The sequence below is a fragment of the Sminthopsis crassicaudata genome, chromosome 5 (genome assembly GCF_048593235.1).
Source record: "Sminthopsis crassicaudata isolate SCR6 chromosome 5, ASM4859323v1, whole genome shotgun sequence".
NCBI classification, from domain to species: domain Eukaryota; kingdom Metazoa; phylum Chordata; class Mammalia; order Dasyuromorphia; family Dasyuridae; genus Sminthopsis; species Sminthopsis crassicaudata.
The window spans coordinates 203,323,374-203,345,602 of NC_133621.1; the positions used below are offsets into that span (position 1 = coordinate 203,323,374).

Genomic DNA, 22,229 nt, shown 5'->3' on the forward strand with positions numbered 1-22,229 from the left:
CTTCAATCTGTGGAGTTCTCTGTCTGGAGGCAGATGGCGTTTTCTAACCCAAGTGGATGGGGACTGCCTTGCCTCAGGACAGCCCTGCAGAGAAGCAAGGCTTTCCTAGACGATCATCATGCAAACTGGCTGTGGCTGGATACAATGTATTCCTGGCTCTCCTGCTTTCGCTCAGCCTCAGTTCATGTCAGTCTTTCCAGATCTGGCTGCAATCAGCTAGATCATCAGTTGTGATAGAATCATCCTATTGCATGACCTTGGGGGCCACCACTTATTCAGCCATTCCCTAAGGGATGGGCATCTACTCCTGTCCCCCCCTGTGTGTCCCCACCAAGGGAGCTGCTCCAACCTCCTTCCATCCCAAACAGCTGCTTCCGTAGTTTCTTCCTTGCCATTGGCCCCTCTTCAACAGGGCGTTTTCCCTTTCTTCTCCTTGTAGAAGCCGCCACATCCGCTGGAGGCACGGGGACAAACAGAGCTGAAACCACTGCAACGGGAAGATCGGCAAGTGCGAGCTCCACCTCCACTGCCAGCACTCTCAGCCAAGGTGAGCCAGTGGAAGAGCAGACATCTGCTGAGCCTTTGCAAAGGCTAGCTCACCAAATAGAGCCAAGCCAAAAGCCAACTTCCTTGCCCACAGTGAACGCTTCTCTCTGCCCTGTGGCTTCCCAATCAGCCCAAGTAGGGAAGCTCCAAAGCAGCTTAGCATTGGTTCCCTGCTCGGGACACCCATTTCTCGGCTCCAAAGAGTCACTTGCTGGTGGTCTAGCTTGACCTTTCCTAGCGCTTTGTCCTTGGCCCTTCTTCTTGGCAAGGGAGCAGAGGGGAAGCCTTCTCTTCCTCATGGCTCCATTCGAATTGCTGAGGTGTTCTTTCTTTAAAACTCTCTATATGGCCAAGGCACCGATTGAAACAGGAACCATCTCCTAAGAACGCCAAAAAAATGCGGCTGGCCAGCTGAGTCTCTTTGGCCTAGCTCTGCATTCTTCTTCCTCCACGTTTGATCTTTGCCCCCTCCTCTCCTCCACGCTCCACTTGCATCCCACTCTCCTGTTCCAAGGATACTCTTCCTTTCAGTCCCGCCAATGGGTCCTCTTTCCACATTTTGCTGTTTTCTTCGAGACACACAGACCCAATTCCCAAGGCACAAAAGCAGACACAGGCAAACACCCCTAGGATTTCAGCCCTCCAAGAGTGCATGTTGACACTTCCCTTCAGCATTGTGCAGAAGGTGATCACAAGACAGGTTTCTCACTTGACTTGTGTGCCCATTGTTGCAGGCCAAAGTGGAACCTCCTCAGCGCCCCAAGACAATTCTTCAAGTGCCAACCCAGGTAATTCTGAAAGGACTGCTTCAGCACCCTGTTGACACCACTCAGGAATAGAATCGGGAGGGCCCCTGGGAAACCACAGGCACACGTGATATCCTGGCCCGCCAATGTAGCCATGGGCCCTCAGAGATTCACGCCTGCTAGCCTCAAGGCATCTCCCCTCCAGGTGAGCGTTCCATGCCCTCTGCCTGTACATCTGATTCTCCCTTTCTCCTCTTTCCCAAAAGCAATGGTGACCTCAGGAGCCAGTGGGACAAACAGAGCTGAAAGCACCACTAAGGGAAGAACAACAGCTGGCAGCGGCCCTTCCACTGGATCCCCTCTAGGTGACGCACATTTCCCACCCATCATGGAGCCTTGCTGTCTCTCTCCTCCAGCCTTGCACTTTGATATATCTATATTTTTACATGCATATACGGAGAGAGATAGATATACATAAATATACATGAACACACACACACACACATACACAGATATAGATATAGATATAGATATCTCATTGTCCATTCATAGTTTTATTATGGTGGTTTGACATGGAGATTCCCTTTTGTAATACCCATTTCCTTCTCAATGATGTTGGGAGGGAAAAAGCAGAACCAAGGGAAAACAAGCTGAGTGAGAAGGAAGCACTGGCCACAAAGAGGAAAGAGAGAGCATGTGTTCATTTTCACTCAATCTCCTTAGCTCTCTTTCTCGATGTCGATGGCCTTTTCTCTCCAAAGCTTCTTGGGATTGCCTTGCATCACTAAAGCACTGAGGACAAGCAAGTCTTTCAGGGTTCATCATCACAGAGGCTTCCTGGGATGGCGGCCACTGGATTCCTGCTTCAGCTTCTTTCGCTCAGCCTCAGTTCAGGGCAAGCTTTCCAGGGCTTTCTCCAATCCGCATTTTCCACTTTTTGGGTCACCACACAAAGAGCGGCTCCCAACTCCTTACACACCCAAGAGCTGCTCCATCAGCTTGTTCCTTGACCTTGCCCTGCCTTCAGCTTCGCATTTCTGCTGTCTTCTCCTCCTAGAAGGGGCCACATCTGCAGGAGCCATGGGGACAAACAGAGCAGAAACCACCCCAGCGGGAAGATCGCCATCTGCGAGCTCTAGCTCCACTTCCAGCTTACTCAGCCAAGGTGAGCTAGGGGCAGAGCAGAGATCTTCTGGGCCTTCAATAGATCCTTGGGAAGGTCTCCCTCGAGGCACAGACGGAAGCCAAAAGGGAGCCTCGTAACAGGCATGGCCCGCTGTACTCTCAATCCGTTGGTTTTCCTGGCGGTCAAAGGCTTCCAACTGCCATGGTGGAGGCAGCCCCCACAACCTGGGAAGCTGAAAAACAGCTTGCCACGTTTTCTCTCTGCTCGGGACAGCCCCGAAGCCTCACTTGCTGGCCCAGCGTGACCGTCCCCACAACTTGCGGCTTTGCCCTTCATCTGCTTCCCGGGCAAAGGGGCATATTTTAAGCCAGCTCTTGCTGTGGGGTCCATTACAATGGCGACCCCGATCTCGGAAACTTTGTACATGGCCAGGCCACACAATGAGGCAGGAACCATCTCCCCAAAAAAGTCCAGAAAGATTCAGCGGCTCAGCTGAGCCTGACTGGCCTCTCTCTACCTACTGTCTACCTCCACATTGGCAGCCGCACCTACTTGGCCTCTAGAATCCCAATCTGCTCTTCCAAGGACACTCTTCCTTTCAGGTCCAGCATGGATTCCCATTTTCACATGTGGCTATTTCCCCAGGCAGCACCCGAGACTCCCACACTACAATCACACTGACACACACATACACACACACACACACACACACACACACACACACGCACACACTCACACTCACACACACCCCCAAGGAGCAAACACACGCACATAGACACATCCAAAGACAGATGGGATTTCAGCTCTCTGAGTGTGCATACCATCGAATTCCATTCGCTATGAGGCTGAGGGGGCTCCCAGCACGGGTTTCTCATCTGAGATTTGTCCCAATTGTTGCAGGCCCCGGTGCGACTCCCTCAGGGACCAAGGACAACTCTCGAACTTCCAACCCAGGTACTTCTGGTGAGATTGGCTCAGCACCCTGCTTCTCGTGTTGCCCCTGTGCCCCCAGTCCGGCGAGCCAGACAGTCGCCCGAGGGCCCCTGAAAAACCTTGGTTGGCCCACACGTAGCCCTCTGCCCCCCAGAGTTCCGCGCCTGGAGCCCTCAAGACATTTCCACTCCAGATGACCATTTCATGGCCACTGCCTGTACATCTGATTCTCCCTTTCTCCTCTTTCCCAGGAGCAACGGGGACTACAGGAGCCAGTGGGACAAACAGAGCTGAAAGCACCACTAAGGGAAAGTCAACAGCTGGCAGCAGCAGTTCCACTGGAGCCCCTGCAGGTGACGCCCGCTTCAGAGAGAGCCTAAGCCCTGGCTATCTCTTCTTGCTACACTACTTCTTTTCTGGATATAGATATATACCTATATAACATTTTGCAGAACCAAGGGTGTTTTCCTGCTGTCACATGCATAGTAACCTTAGGAATACACAATTCCTTATGAACCCTGTTGGGAAGAAAAATGAGAACCCAGTGGAAAAATCACAAGAGAGACACAAATACAAACAGAAAAAAATAAATTAAATAAAACAAATAAATAAATAAATAAATGAAAAGCCGAGAAGGTGTTGATTGGCCTTCAATCTGTGGAGTTCTCTGTCTGGAGGCAGATGGCGTTTTCTAACCCAAGTGGATGGGGACTGCCTTGCCTCAGGACAGCCCTGCAGAGAAGCAAGGCTTTCCTAGACGATCATCATGCAAACTGGCTGTGGCTGGATACAATGTATTCCTGGCTCTCCTGCTTTCGCTCAGCCTCAGTTCATGTCAGTCTTTCCAGATCTGGCTGCAATCAGCTAGATCATCAGTTGTGATAGAATCATCCTATTGCATGACCTTGGGGGCCACCACTTATTCAGCCATTCCCTAAGGGATGGGCATCTACTCCTGTCCCCCCCTGTGTGTCCCCACCAAGGGAGCTGCTCCAACCTCCTTCCATCCCAAACAGCTGCTTCCGTAGTTTCTTCCTTGCCATTGGCCCCTCTTCAACAGGGCGTTTTCCCTTTCTTCTCCTTGTAGAAGCCGCCACATCCGCTGGAGGCACGGGGACAAACAGAGCTGAAACCACTGCAACGGGGAAGATCGGCAAGTGCGAGCTCCACCTCCACTGCCAGCACTCTCAGCCAAGGTGAGCCAGTGGAAGAGCAGACATCTGCTGAGCCTTTGCAAAGGCTAGCTCACCAAATAGAGCCAAGCCAAAAGCCAACTTCCTTGCCCACAGTGAACGCTTCTCTCTGCCCTGTGGCTTCCCAATCAGCCCAAGTAGGGAAGCTCCAAAGCAGCTTAGCATTGGTTCCCTGCTCGGGACACCCATTTCTCGGCTCCAAAGAGTCACTTGCTGGTGGTCTAGCTTGACCTTTCCTAGCGCTTTGTCCTTGGCCCTTCTTCTTGGCAAGGGAGCAGAGGGGAAGCCTTCTCTTCCTCATGGCTCCATTCGAATTGCTGAGGTTTTCTTTCTTTAAAACTCTCTATATGGCCAAGGCACCGATTGAAGCAGGAACCATCTCCTAAGAACGCCAAAAAAATGCGGCTGGCCAGCTGAGTCTCTTTGGCCTAGCTCTGCATTCTTCTTCCTCCACGTTTGATCTTTGCCCCCCTCCTCTCCTCCACGCTCCACTTGCATCCCACTCTCCTGTTCCAAGGATACTCTTCCTTTCAGTCCCGCCAATGGGTCCTCTTTCCACATTTTGCTGTTTTCTTCGAGACACACAGACCCAATTCCCAAGGCACAAAAGCAGACACAGGCAAACACCCCTAGGATTTCAGCCCTCCAAGAGTGCATGTTGACACTTCCCTTCAGCATTGTGCAGAAGGTGATCACAAGACAGGTTTCTCACTTGACTTGTGTGCCCATTGTTGCAGGCCAAAGTGGAACCTCCTCAGCGCCCCAAGACAATTCTTCAAGTGCCAACCCAGGTAATTCTGAAAGGACTGCTTCAGCACCCTGTTGACACCACTCAGGAATAGAATCGGGAGGGCCCCTGGGAAACCACAGGCACACGTGATATCCTGGCCCGCCAATGTAGCCATGGGCCCTCAGAGATTCACGCCTGCTAGCCTCAAGGCATCTCCCCTCCAGGTGAGCGTTCCATGCCCTCTGCCTGTACATCTGATTCTCCCTTTCTCCTCTTTCCCAAAAGCAATGGTGACCTCAGGAGCCAGTGGGACAAACAGAGCTGAAAGCACCACTAAGGGAAGAACAACAGCTGGCAGCGGCCCTTCCACTGGATCCCCTCTAGGTGACGCACATTTCCCACCCATCATGGAGCCTTGCTGTCTCTCTCCTCCAGCCTTGCACTTTGATATATCTATATTTTTACATGCATATACGGAGAGAGATAGATATACATAAATATACATGAATACACACACACACACACACATACACAGATATAGATATAGATATAGATATCTCATTGTCCATTCATAGTTTTATTATGGTGGTTTGACATGGAGATTCCCTTTTGTAATACCCATTTCCTTCTCAATGATGTTGGGAGGGAAAAAGCAGAACCAAGGGAAAACAAGCTGAGTGAGAAGGAAGCACTGGCCACAAAGAGGAAAGAGAGAGCATGTGTTCATTTTCAATCAATCTCCTTAGCTCTCTTTCTCGATGTCGATGGCCTTTTCTCTCCAAAGCTTCTTGGGATTGCCTTGCATCACTAAAGCACTGAGGACAAGCAAGTCTTTCAGGGTTCATCATCACAGAGGCTTCCTGGGATGGCGGCCACTGGATTCCTGCTTCAGCTTCTTTCGCTCAGCCTCAGTTCAGGGCAAGCTTTCCAGGGCTTTCTCCAATCCGCATTTTCCACTTTTTGGGTCACCACACAAAGAGCGGCTCCCAACTCCTTACACACCCAAGAGCTGCTCCATCAGCTTGTTCCTTGACCTTGCCCTGCCTTCAGCTTCGCATTTCTGCTTTCTTCTTTTCCTAGAAGGGGCCACATCTGCAGGAGCCATGGGGACAAACAGAGCAGAAACCACCCCAGCGGGAAGATCGCCATCTGCGAGCTCTAGCTCCACTTCCAGCTTACTCAGCCAAGGTGAGCTAGGGGCAGAGCAGAGATCTTCTGGGCCTTCAATAGATCCTTGGGAAGGTCTCCCTCGAGGCACAGACGGAAGCCAAAAGGGAGCCTCGTAACAGGCATGGCCCGCTGTACTCTCAATCCGTTGGTTTTCCTGGCGGTCAAAGGCTTCCAACTGCCATGGTGGAGGCAGCCCCCACAACCTGGGAAGCTGAAAAACAGCTTGCCACGTTTTCTCTCTGCTCGGGACAGCCCCGAAGCCTCACTTGCTGGCCCAGCGTGACCGTCCCCACAACTTGCGGCTTTGCCCTTCATCTGCTTCCCGGGCAAAGGGGCATATTTTAAGCCAGCTCTTGCTGTGGGGTCCATTACAATGGCGACCCCGATCTCGGAAACTTTGTACATGGCCAGGCCACACAATGAGGCAGGAACCATCTCCCCAAAAAAGTCCAGAAAGATTCAGCGGCTCAGCTGAGCCTGACTGGCCTCTCTCTACCTACTGTCTACCTCCACATTGGCAGCCGCACCTACTTGGCCTCTAGAATCCCAATCTGCTCTTCCAAGGACACTCTTCCTTTCAGGTCCAGCATGGATTCCCATTTTCACATGTGGCTATTTCCCCAGGCAGCACCCGAGACTCCCACACTACAATCACACTGACACACACATACACACACACACACACACACACACACACACACACGCACACACTCACACTCACACACACCCCCAAGGAGCAAACACACGCACATAGACACATCCAAAGACAGATGGGATTTCAGCTCTCTGAGTGTGCATACCATCGAATTCCATTCGCTATGAGGCTGAGGGGGCTCCCAGCACGGGTTTCTCATCTGAGATTTGTCCCAATTGTTGCAGGCCCCGGTGCGACTCCCTCAGGGACCAAGGACAACTCTCGAACTTCCAACCCAGGTACTTCTGGTGAGATTGGCTCAGCACCCTGCTTCTCGTGTTGCCCCTGTGCCCCCAGTCCGGCGAGCCAGACAGTCGCCCGAGGGCCCCTGAAAAACCTTGGTTGGCCCACACGTAGCCCTCTGCCCCCCAGAGTTCCGCGCCTGGAGCCCTCAAGACATTTCCACTCCAGATGACCATTTCATGGCCACTGCCTGTACATCTGATTCTCCCTTTCTCCTCTTTCCCAGGAGCAACGGGGACTACAGGAGCCAGTGGGACAAACAGAGCTGAAAGCACCACTAAGGGAAAGTCAACAGCTGGCAGCAGCAGTTCCACTGGAGCCCCTGCAGGTGACGCCCGCTTCAGAGAGAGCCTAAGCCCTGGCTATCTCTTCTTGCTACACTACTTCTTTTCTGGATATAGATATATACCTATATAACATTTTGCAGAACCAAGGGTGTTTTCCTGCTGTCACATGCATAGTAACCTTAGGAATACACAATTCCTTATGAACCCTGTTGGGAAGAAAAATGAGAACCCAGTGGAAAAATCACAAGAGAGACACAAATACAAACAGAAAAAAATAAATTAAATAAAACAAATAAATAAATAAATAAATGAAAAGCCGAGAAGGTGTTGATTGGCCTTCAATCTGTGGAGTTCTCTGTCTGGAGGCAGATGGCGTTTTCTAACCCAGTGGATGGGGACTGCTTTGCCTCAGGACAGCCCTGCAGAGAAGCAAGGCTTTCCTAGACGATCATCATGCAAACTGGCTGTGGCTGGATACAATGTATTCCTGGCTCTCCTGCTTTCGCTCAGCCTCAGTTCATGTCAGTCTTTCCAGATCTGGCTGCAATCAGCTAGATCATCAGTTGTGATAGAATCATCCTATTGCATGACCTTGGGGGCCACCACTTATTCAGCCATTCCCTAAGGGATGGGCATCTACTCCTGTCCCCCCTGTGTGTCCCCACCAAGGGAGCTGCTCCAACCTCCTTCCATCCCAAACAGCTGCTTCCGTAGTTTCTTCCTTGCCATTGGCCCCTCTTCAACAGGGCGTTTTGCCTTTCTTCTCCGTGTAGAAGCCGCCACATCCGCTGGAGGCACGGGGACAAACAGAGCTGAAACCACTGCAACGGGAAGATCGGCAAGTGCGAGCTCCACCTCCACTGCCAGCACTCTCAGCCAAGGTGAGCCAGTGGAAGAGCAGACATCTGCTGAGCCTTTGCAAAGGCTAGCTCACCAAATAGAGCCAAGCCAAAAGCCAACTTCCTTGCCCACAGTGAACGCTTCTCTCTGCCCTGTGGCTTCCCAATCAGCCCCAGTAGGGAAGCTCCAAAGCAGCTTAGCATTGGTTCCCTGCTCGGGACACCCATTTCTCGGCTCCAAAGAGTCACTTGCTGGTGGTCTAGCTTGACCTTTCCTAGCGCTTTGTCCTTGGCCCTTCTTCTTGGCAAGGGAGCAGAGGGGAAGCCTTCTCTTCCTCATGGCTCCATTCGAATTGCTGAGGTGTTCTTTCTTTAAAACTCTCTATATGGCCAAGGCACCGATTGAAACAGGAACCATCTCCTAAGAACGCCAAAAAAATGCGGCTGGCCAGCTGAGTCTCTTTGGCCTAGCTCTGCATTCTTCTTCCTCCACGTTTGATCTTTGCCCCCTCCTCTCCTCCACGCTCCACTTGCATCCCACTCTCCTGTTCCAAGGATACTCTTCCTTTCAGTCCCGCCAATGGGTCCTCTTTCCACATTTTGCTGTTTTCTTCGAGACACACAGACCCAATTCCCAAGGCACAAAAGCAGACACAGGCAAACACCCCTAGGATTTCAGCCCTCCAAGAGTGCATGTTGACACTTCCCTTCAGCATTGTGCAGAAGGTGATCACAAGACAGGTTTCTCACTTGACTTGTGTGCCCATTGTTGCAGGCCAAAGTGGAACCTCCTCAGCGCCCCAAGACAATTCTTCAAGTGCCAACCCAGGTAATTCTGAAAGGACTGCTTCAGCACCCTGTTGACACCACTCAGGAATAGAATCGGGAGGGCCCCTGGGAAACCACAGGCACACGTGATATCCTGGCCCGCCAATGTAGCCATGGGCCCTCAGAGATTCACGCCTGCTAGCCTCAAGGCATCTCCCCTCCAGGTGAGCGTTCCATGCCCTCTGCCTGTACATCTGATTCTCCCTTTCTCCTCTTTCCCAAAAGCAATGGTGACCTCAGGAGCCAGTGGGACAAACAGAGCTGAAAGCACCACTAAGGGAAGAACAACAGCTGGCAGCGGCCCTTCCCACTGGATCCCCTCTAGGTGACGCACATTTCCCACCCATCATGGAGCCTTGCTGTCTCTCTCCTCCAGCCTTGCACTTTGATATATCTATATTTTTACATGCATATACGGAGAGAGATAGATATACATAAATATACATGAACACACACACACACACACAGATATAGATATAGATATAGATATCTCATTGTCCATTCATAGTTTTATTATGGTGGTTTGACATGGAGATTCCCTTTTGTAATACCCATTTCCTTCTCAATGATGTTGGGAGGGAAAAAGCAGAACCAAGGGAAAACAAGCTGAGTGAGAAGGAAACACTGGCCACAAAGAGGAAAGAGAGAGCATGTGTTCATTTTCACTCAATCTCCTTAGCTCTCTTTCTCGATGTCGATGGCCTTTTCTCTCCAAAGCTTCTTGGGATTGCCTTGCATCACTAAAGCACTGAGGACAAGCAAGTCTTTCAGGGTTCATCATCACAGAGGCTTCCTGGGATGGCGGCCACTGGATTCCTGCTTCAGCTTCTTTCGCTCAGCCTCAGTTCAGGGCAAGCTTTCCAGGGCTTTCTCCAATCCGCATTTTCCACTTTTTGGGTCACCACACAAAGAGCGGCTCCCAACTCCTTACACACCCAAGAGCTGCTCCATCAGCTTGTTCCTTGACCTTGCCCTGCCTTCAGCTTCGCATTTCTGCTTTCTTCTCCTCCTAGAAGGGGCCACATCTGCAGGAGCCATGGGGACAAACAGAGCAGAAACCACCCCAGCGGGAAGATCGCCATCTGCGAGCTCTAGCTCCACTTCCAGCTTACTCAGCCAAGGTGAGCTAGGGGCAGAGCAGAGATCTTCTGGGCCTTCAATAGATCCTTTGGAAGGTCTCCCTCGAGGCACAGACGGAAGCCAAAAGGGAGCCTCGTAACAGGCATGGCCCGCTGTACTCTCAATCCGTTGGTTTTCCTGGCGGTCAAAGGCTTCCAACTGCCATGGTGGAGGCAGCCCCCACAACCTGGGAAGCTGAAAAACAGCTTGCCACGTTTTCTCTCTGCTCGGGACAGCCCCGAAGCCTCACTTGCTGGCCCAGTGTGACCGTTCCCACAACTTGCGGCTTTGCCCTTCATCTGCTTCCCGGGCAAAGGGGCATATTTTAAGCCAGCTCTTGCTGTGGGGTCCATTACAATGGCGACCCCGATCTCGGAAACTTTGTACATGGCCAGGCCACACAATGAGGCAGGAACCATCTCCCCCAAAAAGTCCAGAAAGATTCAGCGGCTCAGCTGAGCCTGACTGGCCTCTCTCTACCTACTGTCTCCTCCACATTGGCAGCCGCACCTACTTGGCCTCTAGAATCCCAATCTGCTCTTCCAAGGACACTCTTCCTTTCAGGTCAAGCATGGATTCCCATTTTCACATGTGGCTATTTCCCCAGGCAGCACCCGAGACTCCCACACTACAATCACACTGACACACACACACACACACACACACACCCACACACACACACACACACGCACACACTCACACTCACACACACACCCAAGGAGCAAACACACGCCCATAGACACATCCAAAGACAGATGGGATTTCAGCTCTCTGAGTGTGCATACCATCGAATTCCATTCGCTATGAGGCTGAGGGGGCTCCCAGCACGGGTTTCTCATCTGAGATTTGTCCCAATTGTTGCAGGCCCCGGTGCGACTCCCTCAGGGACCAAGGACAACTTTCGAACTTCCAACCCAGGTACTTCTGGTGAGATTGGCTCAGCACCCTGCTTCTCGTGTTGCCCCTGTGCCCCCAGTCCGGCGAGCCAGACAGTCACCCGAGGGCCCCTGAAAAACCTTGGTTGGCCCACACGTAGCCCTCTGCCCCCCAGAGTTCCGCGCCTGGAGCCCTCAAGACATTTCCACTCCAGATGACCATTTCATGGCCACTGCCTGTACATCTGATTCTCCCTTTCTCCTCTTTCCCAGGAGCAACAGGGACTACAGGAGCCAGTGGGACAAACAGAGCTGAAAGCACCACTAAGGGAAAGTCAACAGCTGGCAGCAGCAGTTCCACTGGAGCCCCTGCAGGTGACGCCCGCTTCAGAGAGAGCCTAAGCCCTGGCTATCTCTTCTTGCTACACTACTTCTTTTCTGGATATAGATATATACCTATATAACATTTTGCAGAACCAAGGGTGTTTTCCTGCTGTCACATGCATAGTAACCTTAGGAATACACAATTCCTTATGAACCCTGTTGGGAAGAAAAATGAGAACCCAGTGGAAAAATCACAAGAGAGACACAAATACAAACAGAAAAAAATAAATTAAATAAAACAAATAAATAAATAAATAAATGAAAAGCCGAGAAGGTGTTGATTGGCCTTCAATCTGTGGAGTTCTCTGTCTGGAGGCAGATGGCGTTTTCTAACCCAAGTGGATGGGGACTGCCTTGCCTCAGGACAGCCCTGCAGAGAAGCAAGGCTTTCCTAGACGATCATCATGCAAACTGGCTCTGGCTGGATACAATGTATTCCTGGCTCTCCTGCTTTCGCTCAGCCTCAGTTCATGTCAGTCTTTCCAGATCTGGCTGCAATCAGCTAGATCATCAGTTGTGATAGAATCATCCTATTGCATGACCTTGGGGGCCACCACTTATTCAGCCATTCCCTAAGGGATGGGCATCTACTCCTGTCCCCCCTGTGTGTCCCCACCAAGGGAGCTGCTCCAACCTCCTTCCATCCCAAACAGCTGCTTCCGCAGTTTCTTCCTTGCCATTGGCCCCTCTTCAACAGGGCCTTTTCCCTTTCTTCTCCGTGTAGAAGCCGCCACATCCGCTGGAGGCACGGGGACAAACAGAGCTGAAACCACTGCAACGGGAAGATCGGCAAGTGCGAGCTCCACCTCCACTGCCAGCACTCTCAGCCAAGGTGAGCCAGTGGAAGAGCAGACATCTGCTGAGCCTTTGCAAAGGCTAGCTCACCAAATAGAGCCAAGCCAAAAGCCAACTTCCTTGCCCACAGTGAACGCTTCTCTCTGCCCTGTGGCTTCCCAATCAGCCCAAGTAGGGAAGCTCCAAAGCAGCTTAGCATTGGTTCCCTGCTCGGGACACCCATTTCTCGGCTCCAAAGAGTCACTTGCTGGTGGTCTAGCTTGACCTTTCCTAGCGCTTTGTCCTTGGCCCTTCTTCTTGGCAAGGGAGCAGAGGGGAAGCCTTCTCTTCCTCATGGCTCCATTCGAATTGCTGAGGTGTTCTTTCTTTAAAACTCTCTATATGGCCAAGGCACCGATTGAAACAGGAACCATCTCCTAAGAACGCCAAAAAAATGCGGCTGGCCAGCTGAGTCTCTTTGGCCTAGCTCTGCATTCTTCTTCCTCCACGTTTGATCTTTGCCCCCTCCTCTCCTCCACGCTCCACTTGCATCCCACTCTCCTGTTCCAAGGATACTCTTCCTTTCAGTCCCGCCAATGGGTCCTCTTTCCACATTTTGCTGTTTTCTTCGAGACACACAGACCCAATTCCCAAGGCACAAAAGCAGACACAGGCAAACACCCCTAGGATTTCAGCCCTCCAAGAGTGCATGTTGACACTTCCCTTCAGCATTGTGCAGAAGGTGATCACAAGACAGGTTTCTCACTTGACTTGTGTGCCCATTGTTGCAGGCCAAAGTGGAACCTCCTCAGCGCCCCAAGACAATTCTTCAAGTGCCAACCCAGGTAATTCTGAAAGGACTGCTTCAGCACCCTGTTGACACCACTCAGGAATAGAATCGGGAGGGCCCCTGGGAAACCACAGGCACACGTGATATCCTGGCCCGCCAATGTAGCCATGGGCCCTCAGAGATTCACGCCTGCTAGCCTCAAGGCATCTCCCCTCCAGGTGAGCGTTCCATGCCCTCTGCCTGTACATCTGATTCTCCCTTTCTCCTCTTTCCCAAAAGCAATGGTGACCTCAGGAGCCAGTGGGACAAACAGAGCTGAAAGCACCACTAAGGGAAGAACAACAGCTGGCAGCGGCCCTTCCACTGGATCCCCTCTAGGTGACGCACATTTCCCACACATCATGGAGCCTTGCTGTCTCTCTCCTCCAGCCTTGCACTTTGATATATCTATATTTTTACATGCATATACGGAGAGAGATAGATATACATAAATATACATGAACACACACACACACACAGATATAGATATAGATATAGATATCTCATTGTCCATTCATAGTTTTATTATGGTGGTTTGACATGGAGATTCCCTTTTGTAATACCCATTTCCTTCTCAATGATGTTGGGAGGGAAAAAGCAGAACCAAGGGAAAATAAGCTGAGTGAGAAGGAAACACTGGCCACAAAGAGGAAAGAGAGAGCATGTGTTCATTTTCACTCAATCTCCTTAGCTCTCTTTCTCGATGTCGATGGCCTTTTCTCTCCAAAGCTTCTTGGGATTGCCTTGCATCACTAAAGCACTGAGGACAAGCAAGTCTTTCAGGGTTCATCATCACAGAGGCTTCCTGGGATGGCGGCCACTGGATTCCTGCTTCAGCTTCTTTCGCTCAGCCTCAGTTCAGGGCAAGCTTTCCAGGGCTTTCTCCAATCCGCATTTTCCACTTTTTGGGTCACCACACAAAGAGCGGCTCCCAACTCCTTACACACCCAAGAGCTGCTCCATCAGCTTGTTCCTTGACCTTGCCCTGCCTTCAGCTTCGCATTTCTGCTTTCTTCTTTTCCTAGAAGGGGCCACATCTGCAGGAGCCATGGGGACAAACAGAGCAGAAACCACCCCAGCGGGAAGATCGCCATCTGCGAGCTCTAGCTCCACTTCCAGCTTACTCAGCCAAGGTGAGCTAGGGGCAGAGCAGAGATCTTCTGGGCCTTCAATAGATCCTTGGGAAGGTCTCCCTCGAGGCACAGACGGAAGCCAAAAGGGAGCCTCGTAACAGGCATGGCCCGCTGTACTCTCAATCCGTTGGTTTTCCTGGCGGTCAAAGGCTTCCAACTGCCATGGTGGAGGCAGCCCCCACAACCTGGGAAGCTGAAAAACAGCTTGCCACGTTTTCTCTCTGCTCGGGACAGCCCCGAAGCCTCACTTGCTGGCCCAGCGTGACCGTCCCCACAACTTGCGGCTTTGCCCTTCATCTGCTTCCCGGGCAAAGGGGCATATTTTAAGCCAGCTCTTGCTGTGGGGTCCATTACAATGGCGACCCCGATCTCGGAAACTTTGTACATGGCCAGGCCACACAATGAGGCAGGAACCATCTCCCCAAAAAAGTCCAGAAAGATTCAGCGGCTCAGCTGAGCCTGACTGGCCTCTCTCTACCTACTGTCTACCTCCACATTGGCAGCCGCACCTACTTGGCCTCTAGAATCCCAATCTGCTCTTCCAAGGACACTCTTCCTTTCAGGTCCAGCATGGATTCCCATTTTCACATGTGGCTATTTCCCCAGGCAGCACCCGAGACTCCCACACTACAATCACACTGACACACACACACACACACACGCACACACTCACACTCACACACACACCCAAGGAGCAAACACACGCCCATAGACACATCCAAAGACTGATGGGATTTCAGCTCTCTGAGTGTGCATACCATCGAATTCCATTCGCTATGAGGCTGAGGGGGCTCCCAGCACGGGTTTCTCATCTGAGATTTGTCCCAATTGTTGCAGGCCCCGGTGCGACTCCCTCAGGGACCAAGGACAACTCTCGAACTTCCAACCCAGGTACTTCTGGTGAGATTGGCTCAGCACCCTGCTTCTCGTGTTGCCCCTGTGCCCCCAGTCCGGCGAGCCAGACAGTCGCCCGAGGGCCCCTGAAAAACCTTGGTTGGCCCACACGTAGCCCTCTGCCCCCCAGAGTTCCGCGCCTGGAGCCCTCAAGACATTTCCACTCCAGATGACCATTTCATGGCCACTGCCTGTACATCTGATTCTCCCTTTCTCCTCTTTCCCAGGAGCAACAGGGACTACAGGAGCCAGTGGGACAAACAGAGCTGAAAGCACCACTAAGGGAAAGTCAACAGCTGGCAGCAGCAGTTCCACTGGAGCCCCTGCAGGTGACGCCCGCTTCAGAGAGAGCCTAAGCCCTGGCTATCTCTTCTTGCTACACTACTTCTTTTCTGGATATAGATATATACCTATATAACATTTTGCAGAACCAAGGGTGTTTTCCTGCTGTCACATGCATAGTAACCTTAGGAATACACAATTCCTTATGAACCCTGTTGGGAAGAAAAATGAGAACCCAGTGGAAAAATCACAAGAGAGACACAAATACAAACAGAAAAAAATAAATTAAATAAAACAAACAAATAAATAAATAAATGAAAAGCCGAGAAGGTGTTGATTGGCCTTCAATCTGTGGAGTTCTCTGTCTGGAGGCAGATGGCGTTTTCTAACCCAAGTGGATGGGGACTGCCTTGCCTCAGGACAGCCCTGCAGAGAAGCAAGGCTTTCCTAGACGATCATCATGCAAACTGGCTCTGGCTGGATACAATGTATTCCTGGCTCTCCTGCTTTCGCTCAGGCTCAGTTCATGTCAGTCTTTCCAGATCTGGCTGCAATCAGCTAGATCATCAGTTGTGATAGAATCATCCTATTGCATGACCTTGGGGGCCACCACTTATTCAGCCATTCCCTAAGGGATGGGCATCTACTCCTGTCCCCCCTGTGTGTCCCCACCAAGGGAGCTGCTCCAACCTCCTTCCATCCCAAACAGCTGCTTCCGCAGTTTCTTCCTTGCCATTGGCCCCTCTTCAACAGGGCCTTTTCCCTTTCTTCTCCGTGTAGAAGCCGCCACATCCGCTGGAGGCACGGGGACAAACAGAGCTGAAACCACTGCAACGGGAAGATCGGCAAGTGCGAGCTCCACCTCCACTGCCAGCACTCTCAGCCAAGGTGAGCCAGTGGAAGAGCAGACATCTGCTGAGCCTTTGCAAAGGCTAGCTCACCAAATAGAGCCAAGCCAAAAGCCAACTTCCTTGCCCACAGTGAACGCTTCTCTCTGCCCTGTGGCTTCCCAATCAGCCCCAGTAGGGAAGCTCCAAAGCAGCTTAGCATTGGTTCCCTGCTCGGGACACCCATTTCTCGGCTCCAAAGAGTCACTTGCTGGTGGTCTAGCTTGACCTTTCCTAGCGCTTTGTCCTTGGCCCTTCTTCTTGGCAAGGGAGCAGAGGGGAAGCCTTCTCTTCCTCATGGCTCCATTCGAATTGCTGAGGTGTTCTTTCTTTAAAACTCTCTATATGGCCAAGGCACCGATTGAAACAGGAACCATCTCCTAAGAACGCCAAAAAAATGCGGCTGGCCAGCTGAGTCTCTTTGGCCTAGCTCTGCATTCTTCTTCCTCCACGTTTGATCTTTGCCCCCTCCTCTCCTCCACGCTCCACTTGCATCCCACTCTCCTGTTCCAAGGATACTCTTCCTTTCAGTCCCGCCAATGGGTCCTCTTTCCACATTTTGCTGTTTTCTTCGAGACACACAGACCCAATTCCCAAGGCACAAAAGCAGACACAGGCAAACACCCCTAGGATTTCAGCCCTCCAAGAGTGCATGTTGACACTTCCCTTCAGCATTGTGCAGAAGGTGATCACAAGACAGGTTTCTCACTTGACTTGTGTGCCCATTGTTGCAGGCCAAAGTGGAACCTCCTCAGCGCCCCAAGACAATTCTTCAAGTGCCAACCCAGGTAATTCTGAAAGGACTGCTTCAGCACCCTGTTGACACCACTCAGGAATAGAATCGGGAGGGCCCCTGGGAAACCACAGGCACACGTGATATCCTGGCCCGCCAATGTAGCCATGGGCCCTCAGAGATTCACGCCTGCTAGCCTCAAGGCATCTCCCCTCCAGGTGAGCGTTCCATGCCCTCTGCCTGTACATCTGATTCTCCCTTTCTCCTCTTTCCCAAAAGCAATGGTGACCTCAGGAGCCAGTGGGACAAACAGAGCTGAAAGCACCACTAAGGGAAGAACAACAGCTGGCAGCGGCCCTTCCACTGGATCCCCTCTAGGTGACGCACATTTCCCACCCATCATGGAGCCTTGCTGTCTCTCTCCTCCAGCCTTGCACTTTGATATATCTATATTTTTACATGCATATACGGAGAGAGATAGATATACATAAATATACATGAACACACACACACACACACAGATATAGATATAGATATAGATATCTCATTGTCCATTCATAGTTTTATTATGGTGGTTTGACATGGAGATTCCCTTTTGTAATACCCATTTCCTTCTCAATGATGTTGGGAGGGAAAAAGCAGAACCAAGGGAAAACAAGCTGAGTGAGAAGGAAACACTGGCCACAAAGAGGAAAGAGAGAGCATGTGTTCATTTTCACTCAATCTCCTTAGCTCTCTTTCTCGATGTCGATGGCCTTTTCTCTCCAAAGCTTCTTGGGATTGCCTTGCATCACTAAAGCACTGAGGACAAGCAAGTCTTTCAGGGTTCATCATCACAGAGGCTTCCTGGGATGGCGGCCACTGGATTCCTGCTTCAGCTTCTTTCGCTCAGCCTCAGTTCAGGGCAAGCTTTCCAGGGCTTTCTCCAATCCGCATTTTCCACTTTTTGGGTCACCACACAAAGAGCGGCTCCCAACTCCTTACACACCCAAGAGCTGCTCCATCAGCTTGTTCCTTGACCTTGCCCTGCCTTCAGCTTCGCATTTCTGCTTTCTTCTCCTCCTAGAAGGGGCCACATCTGCAGGAGCCATGGGGACAAACAGAGCAGAAACCACCCCAGCGGGAAGATCGCCATCTGCGAGCTCTAGCTCCACTTCCAGCTTACTCAGCCAAGGTGAGCTAGGGGCAGAGCAGAGATCTTCTGGGCCTTCAATAGATCCTTGGGAAGGTCTCCCTCGAGGCACAGACGGAAGCCAAAAGGGAGCCTCGTAACAGGCATGGCCCGCTGTACTCTCAATCCGTTGGTTTTCCTGGCGGTCAAAGGCTTCCAACTGCCATGGTGGAGGCAGCCCCCACAACCTGGGAAGCTGAAAAACAGCTTGCCACGTTTTCTCTCTGCTCGGGACAGCCCCGAAGCCTCACTTGCTGGCCCAGCGTGACCGTCCCCACAACTTGCGGCTTTGCCCTTCATCTGCTTCCCGGGCAAAGGGGCATATTTTAAGCCAGCTCTTGCTGTGGGGTCCATTACAATGGCGACCCCGATCTCGGAAACTTTGTACATGGCCAGGCCACACAATGAGGCAGGAACCATCTCCCCAAAAAAGTCCAGAAAGATTCAGCGGCTCAGCTGAGCCTGACTGGCCTCTCTCTACCTACTGTCTACCTCCACATTGGCAGCCGCACCTACTTGGCCTCTAGAATCCCAATCTGCTCTTCCAAGGACACTCTTCCTTTCAGGTCCAGCATGGATTCCCATTTTCACATGTGGCTATTTCCCCAGGCAGCACCCGAGACTCCCACACTACAATCACACTGACACACACACACACACACACGCACACACTCACACTCACACACACACCCAAGGAGCAAACACACGCCCATAGACACATCCAAAGACTGATGGGATTTCAGCTCTCTGAGTGTGCATACCATCGAATTCCATTCGCTATGAGGCTGAGGGGGCTCCCAGCACGGGTTTCTCATCTGAGATTTGTCCCAATTGTTGCAGGCCCCGGTGCGACTCCCTCAGGGACCAAGGACAACTCTCGAACTTCCAACCCAGGTACTTCTGGTGAGATTGGCTCAGCACCCTGCTTCTCGTGTTGCCCCTGTGCCCCCAGTCCGGCGAGCCAGACAGTCGCCCGAGGGCCCCTGAAAAACCTTGGTTGGCCCACACGTAGCCCTCTGCCCCCCAGAGTTCCGCGCCTGGAGCCCTCAAGACATTTCCACTCCAGATGACCATTTCATGGCCACTGCCTGTACATCTGATTCTCCCTTTCTCCTCTTTCCCAGGAGCAACAGGGACTACAGGAGCCAGTGGGACAAACAGAGCTGAAAGCACCACTAAGGGAAAGTCAACAGCTGGCAGCAGCAGTTCCACTGGAGCCCCTGCAGGTGACGCCCGCTTCAGAGAGAGCCTAAGCCCTGGCTATCTCTTCTTGCTACACTACTTCTTTTCTGGATATAGATATATACCTATATAACATTTTGCAGAACCAAGGGTGTTTTCCTGCTGTCACATGCATAGTAACCTTAGGAATACACAATTCCTTATGAACCCTGTTGGGAAGAAAAATGAGAACCCAGTGGAAAAATCACAAGAGAGACACAAATACAAACAGAAAAAAATAAATTAAATAAAACAAACAAATAAATAAATAAATGAAAAGCCGAGAAGGTGTTGATTGGCCTTCAATCTGTGGAGTTCTCTGTCTGGAGGCAGATGGCGTTTTCTAACCCAAGTGGATGGGGACTGCCTTGCCTCAGGACAGCCCTGCAGAGAAGCAAGGCTTTCCTAGACGATCATCATGCAAACTGGCTCTGGCTGGATACAATGTATTCCTGGCTCTCCTGCTTTCGCTCAGGCTCAGTTCATGTCAGTCTTTCCAGATCTGGCTGCAATCAGCTAGATCATCAGTTGTGATAGAATCATCCTATTGCATGACCTTGGGGGCCACCACTTATTCAGCCATTCCCTAAGGGATGGGCATCTACTCCTGTCCCCCCTGTGTGTCCCCACCAAGGGAGCTGCTCCAACCTCCTTCCATCCCAAACAGCTGCTTCCGCAGTTTCTTCCTTGCCATTGGCCCCTCTTCAACAGGGCCTTTTCCCTTTCTTCTCCGTGTAGAAGCCGCCACATCCGCTGGAGGCACGGGGACAAACAGAGCTGAAACCACTGCAACGGGAAGATCGGCAAGTGCGAGCTCCACCTCCACTGCCAGCACTCTCAGCCAAGGTGAGCCAGTGGAAGAGCAGACATCTGCTGAGCCTTTGCAAAGGCTAGCTCACCAAATAGAGCCAAGCCAAAAGCCAACTTCCTTGCCCACAGTGAACGCTTCTCTCTGCCCTGTGGCTTCCCAATCAGCCCCAGTAGGGAAGCTCCAAAGCAGCTTAGCATTGGTTCCCTGCTCGGGACACCCATTTCTCGGCTCCAAAGAGTCACTTGCTGGTGGTCTAGCTTGACCTTTCCTAGCGCTTTGTCCTTGGCCCTTCTTCTTGGCAAGGGAGCAGAGGGGAAGCCTTCTCTTCCTCATGGCTCCATTCGAATTGCTGAGGTGTTCTTTCTTTAAAACTCTCTATATGGCCAAGGCACCGATTGAAGCAGGAACCATCTCCTAAGAACGCCAAAAAAATGCGGCTGGCCAGCTGAGTCTCTTTGGCCTAGCTCTGCATTCTTCTTCCTCCACGTTTGATCTTTGCCCCCTCCTCTCCTCCACGCTCCACTTGCATCCCACTCTCCTGTTCCAAGGATACTCTTCCTTTCAGTCCCGCCAATGGGTCCTCTTTCCACATTTTGCTGTTTTCTTCGAGACACACAGACCCAATTCCCAAGGCACAAAAGCAGACACAGGCAAACACCCCTAGGATTTCAGCCCTCCAAGAGTGCATGTTGACACTTCCCTTCAGCATTGTGCAGAAGGTGATCACAAGACAGGTTTCTCACTTGACTTGTGTGCCCATTGTTGCAGGCCAAAGTGGAACCTCCTCAGCGCCCCAAGACAATTCTTCAAGTGCCAACCCAGGTAATTCTGAAAGGACTGCTTCAGCACCCTGTTGACACCACTCAGGAATAGAATCGGGAGGGCCCCTGGGAAACCACAGGCACACGTGATATCCTGGCCCGCCAATGTAGCCATGGGCCCTCAGAGATTCACGCCTGCTAGCCTCAAGGCATCTCCCCTCCAGGTGAGCGTTCCATGCCCTCTGCCTGTACATCTGATTCTCCCTTTCTCCTCTTTCCCAAAAGCAATGGTGACCTCAGGAGCCAGTGGGACAAACAGAGCTGAAAGCACCACTAAGGGAAGAACAACAGCTGGCAGCGGCCCTTCCACTGGATCCCCTCTAGGTGACGCACATTTCCCACCCATCATGGAGCCTTGCTGTCTCTCTCCTCCAGCCTTGCACTTTGATATATCTATATTTTTACATGCATATACGGAGAGAGATAGATATACATAAATATACATGAACACACACACACACACACACATACACAGATATAGATATAGATATCCCATTGTCCATTCATAGTTTTATTATGGTGGTTTGACATGGAGATTCCCTTTTGTAATACCCATTTCCTTCTCAATGATGTTGGGAGGGAAAAAGCAGAACCAAGGGAAAACAAGCTGAGTGAGAAGGAAACACTGGCCACAAAGAGGAAAGAGAGAGCATGTGTTCATTTTCACTCAATCTCCTTAGCTCTCTTTCTCGATGTCGATGGCCTTTTCTCTCCAAAGCTTCTTGGGATTGCCTTGCATCACTAAAGCACTGAGGACAAGCAAGTCTTTCAGGGTTCATCATCACAGAGGCTTCCTGGGATGGCGGCCACTGGATTCCTGCTTCAGCTTCTTTCGCTCAGCCTCAGTTCAGGGCAAGCTTTCCAGGGCTTTCTCCAATCCGCATTTTCCACTTTTTGGGTCACCACACAAAGAGCGGCTCCCAACTCCTTACACACCCAAGAGCTGCTCCATCAGCTTGT

The 22,229-nt window shown here is 51.5% G+C and overlaps 2 protein-coding genes across 2 annotated transcripts; both read left to right on the top strand.

Annotated features, from left to right (window-relative positions):
• Window positions 1-56: 56 nt before the first annotated feature.
• Window positions 57-7,973, top strand: LOC141543937 (uncharacterized). The gene is made up of 13 exons (XM_074269603.1): window positions 57-186; window positions 413-547; window positions 1,281-1,334; window positions 1,559-1,657; window positions 2,350-2,457; window positions 3,319-3,372; window positions 3,603-3,704; window positions 4,439-4,547; window positions 5,282-5,335; window positions 5,560-5,658; window positions 6,355-6,462; window positions 7,324-7,377; window positions 7,608-7,973. Exons 1-10 carry the CDS (start codon window positions 57-59, stop codon window positions 5,597-5,599), a joined length of 885 nt encoding a protein of 294 aa, XP_074125704.1. The 3' UTR covers window positions 5,600-5,658; window positions 6,355-6,462; window positions 7,324-7,377; window positions 7,608-7,973.
• Window positions 7,974-12,292: 4,319 nt separating this feature from the next.
• On the top strand, window positions 12,293-19,894 carry LOC141543938 (uncharacterized). Its single transcript, XM_074269604.1, has 12 exons — window positions 12,293-12,545; window positions 13,279-13,332; window positions 13,557-13,655; window positions 14,342-14,449; window positions 15,287-15,340; window positions 15,571-15,672; window positions 16,406-16,513; window positions 17,247-17,300; window positions 17,525-17,623; window positions 18,312-18,419; window positions 19,257-19,310; window positions 19,541-19,894. Exons 1-12 carry the CDS (start codon window positions 12,293-12,295, stop codon window positions 19,729-19,731), a joined length of 1,284 nt encoding a protein of 427 aa, XP_074125705.1. The 3' UTR covers window positions 19,732-19,894.
• The last annotated feature ends 2,335 nt before the right edge of the window (window positions 19,895-22,229 follow it).

What these genes read in the sequence shown, in the direction of transcription:
- LOC141543937 (XM_074269603.1), top strand. Translation starts at nt 57, where the DNA reads ATGGGGACTGCCTTGCCTCAGGACAGCCCTGCAGAGAAGCAAGGCTTT. An exon ending in TTCGCTCAGCCTCAGTTCAT is followed by an intron (nt 187 to 412) that starts GTCAGTCTTTCC and finishes CCTCTTCAACAG; the next exon opens with GGCGTTTTCCCTTTCTTCTC. An exon ending in TGCCAGCACTCTCAGCCAAG is followed by an intron (nt 548 to 1,280) that starts GTGAGCCAGTGG and finishes CCATTGTTGCAG; the next exon opens with GCCAAAGTGGAACCTCCTCA.
- LOC141543938 (XM_074269604.1), top strand. Translation starts at nt 12,293, where the DNA reads ATGGGCATCTACTCCTGTCCCCCCTGTGTGTCCCCACCAAGGGAGCTG. An exon ending in TTCCACTGGAGCCCCTGCAG is followed by an intron (nt 15,673 to 16,405) that starts GTGACGCCCGCT and finishes TTCTCCGTGTAG; the next exon opens with AAGCCGCCACATCCGCTGGA. An exon ending in TTCCACTGGATCCCCTCTAG is followed by an intron (nt 17,624 to 18,311) that starts GTGACGCACATT and finishes TTCTCCTCCTAG; the next exon opens with AAGGGGCCACATCTGCAGGA.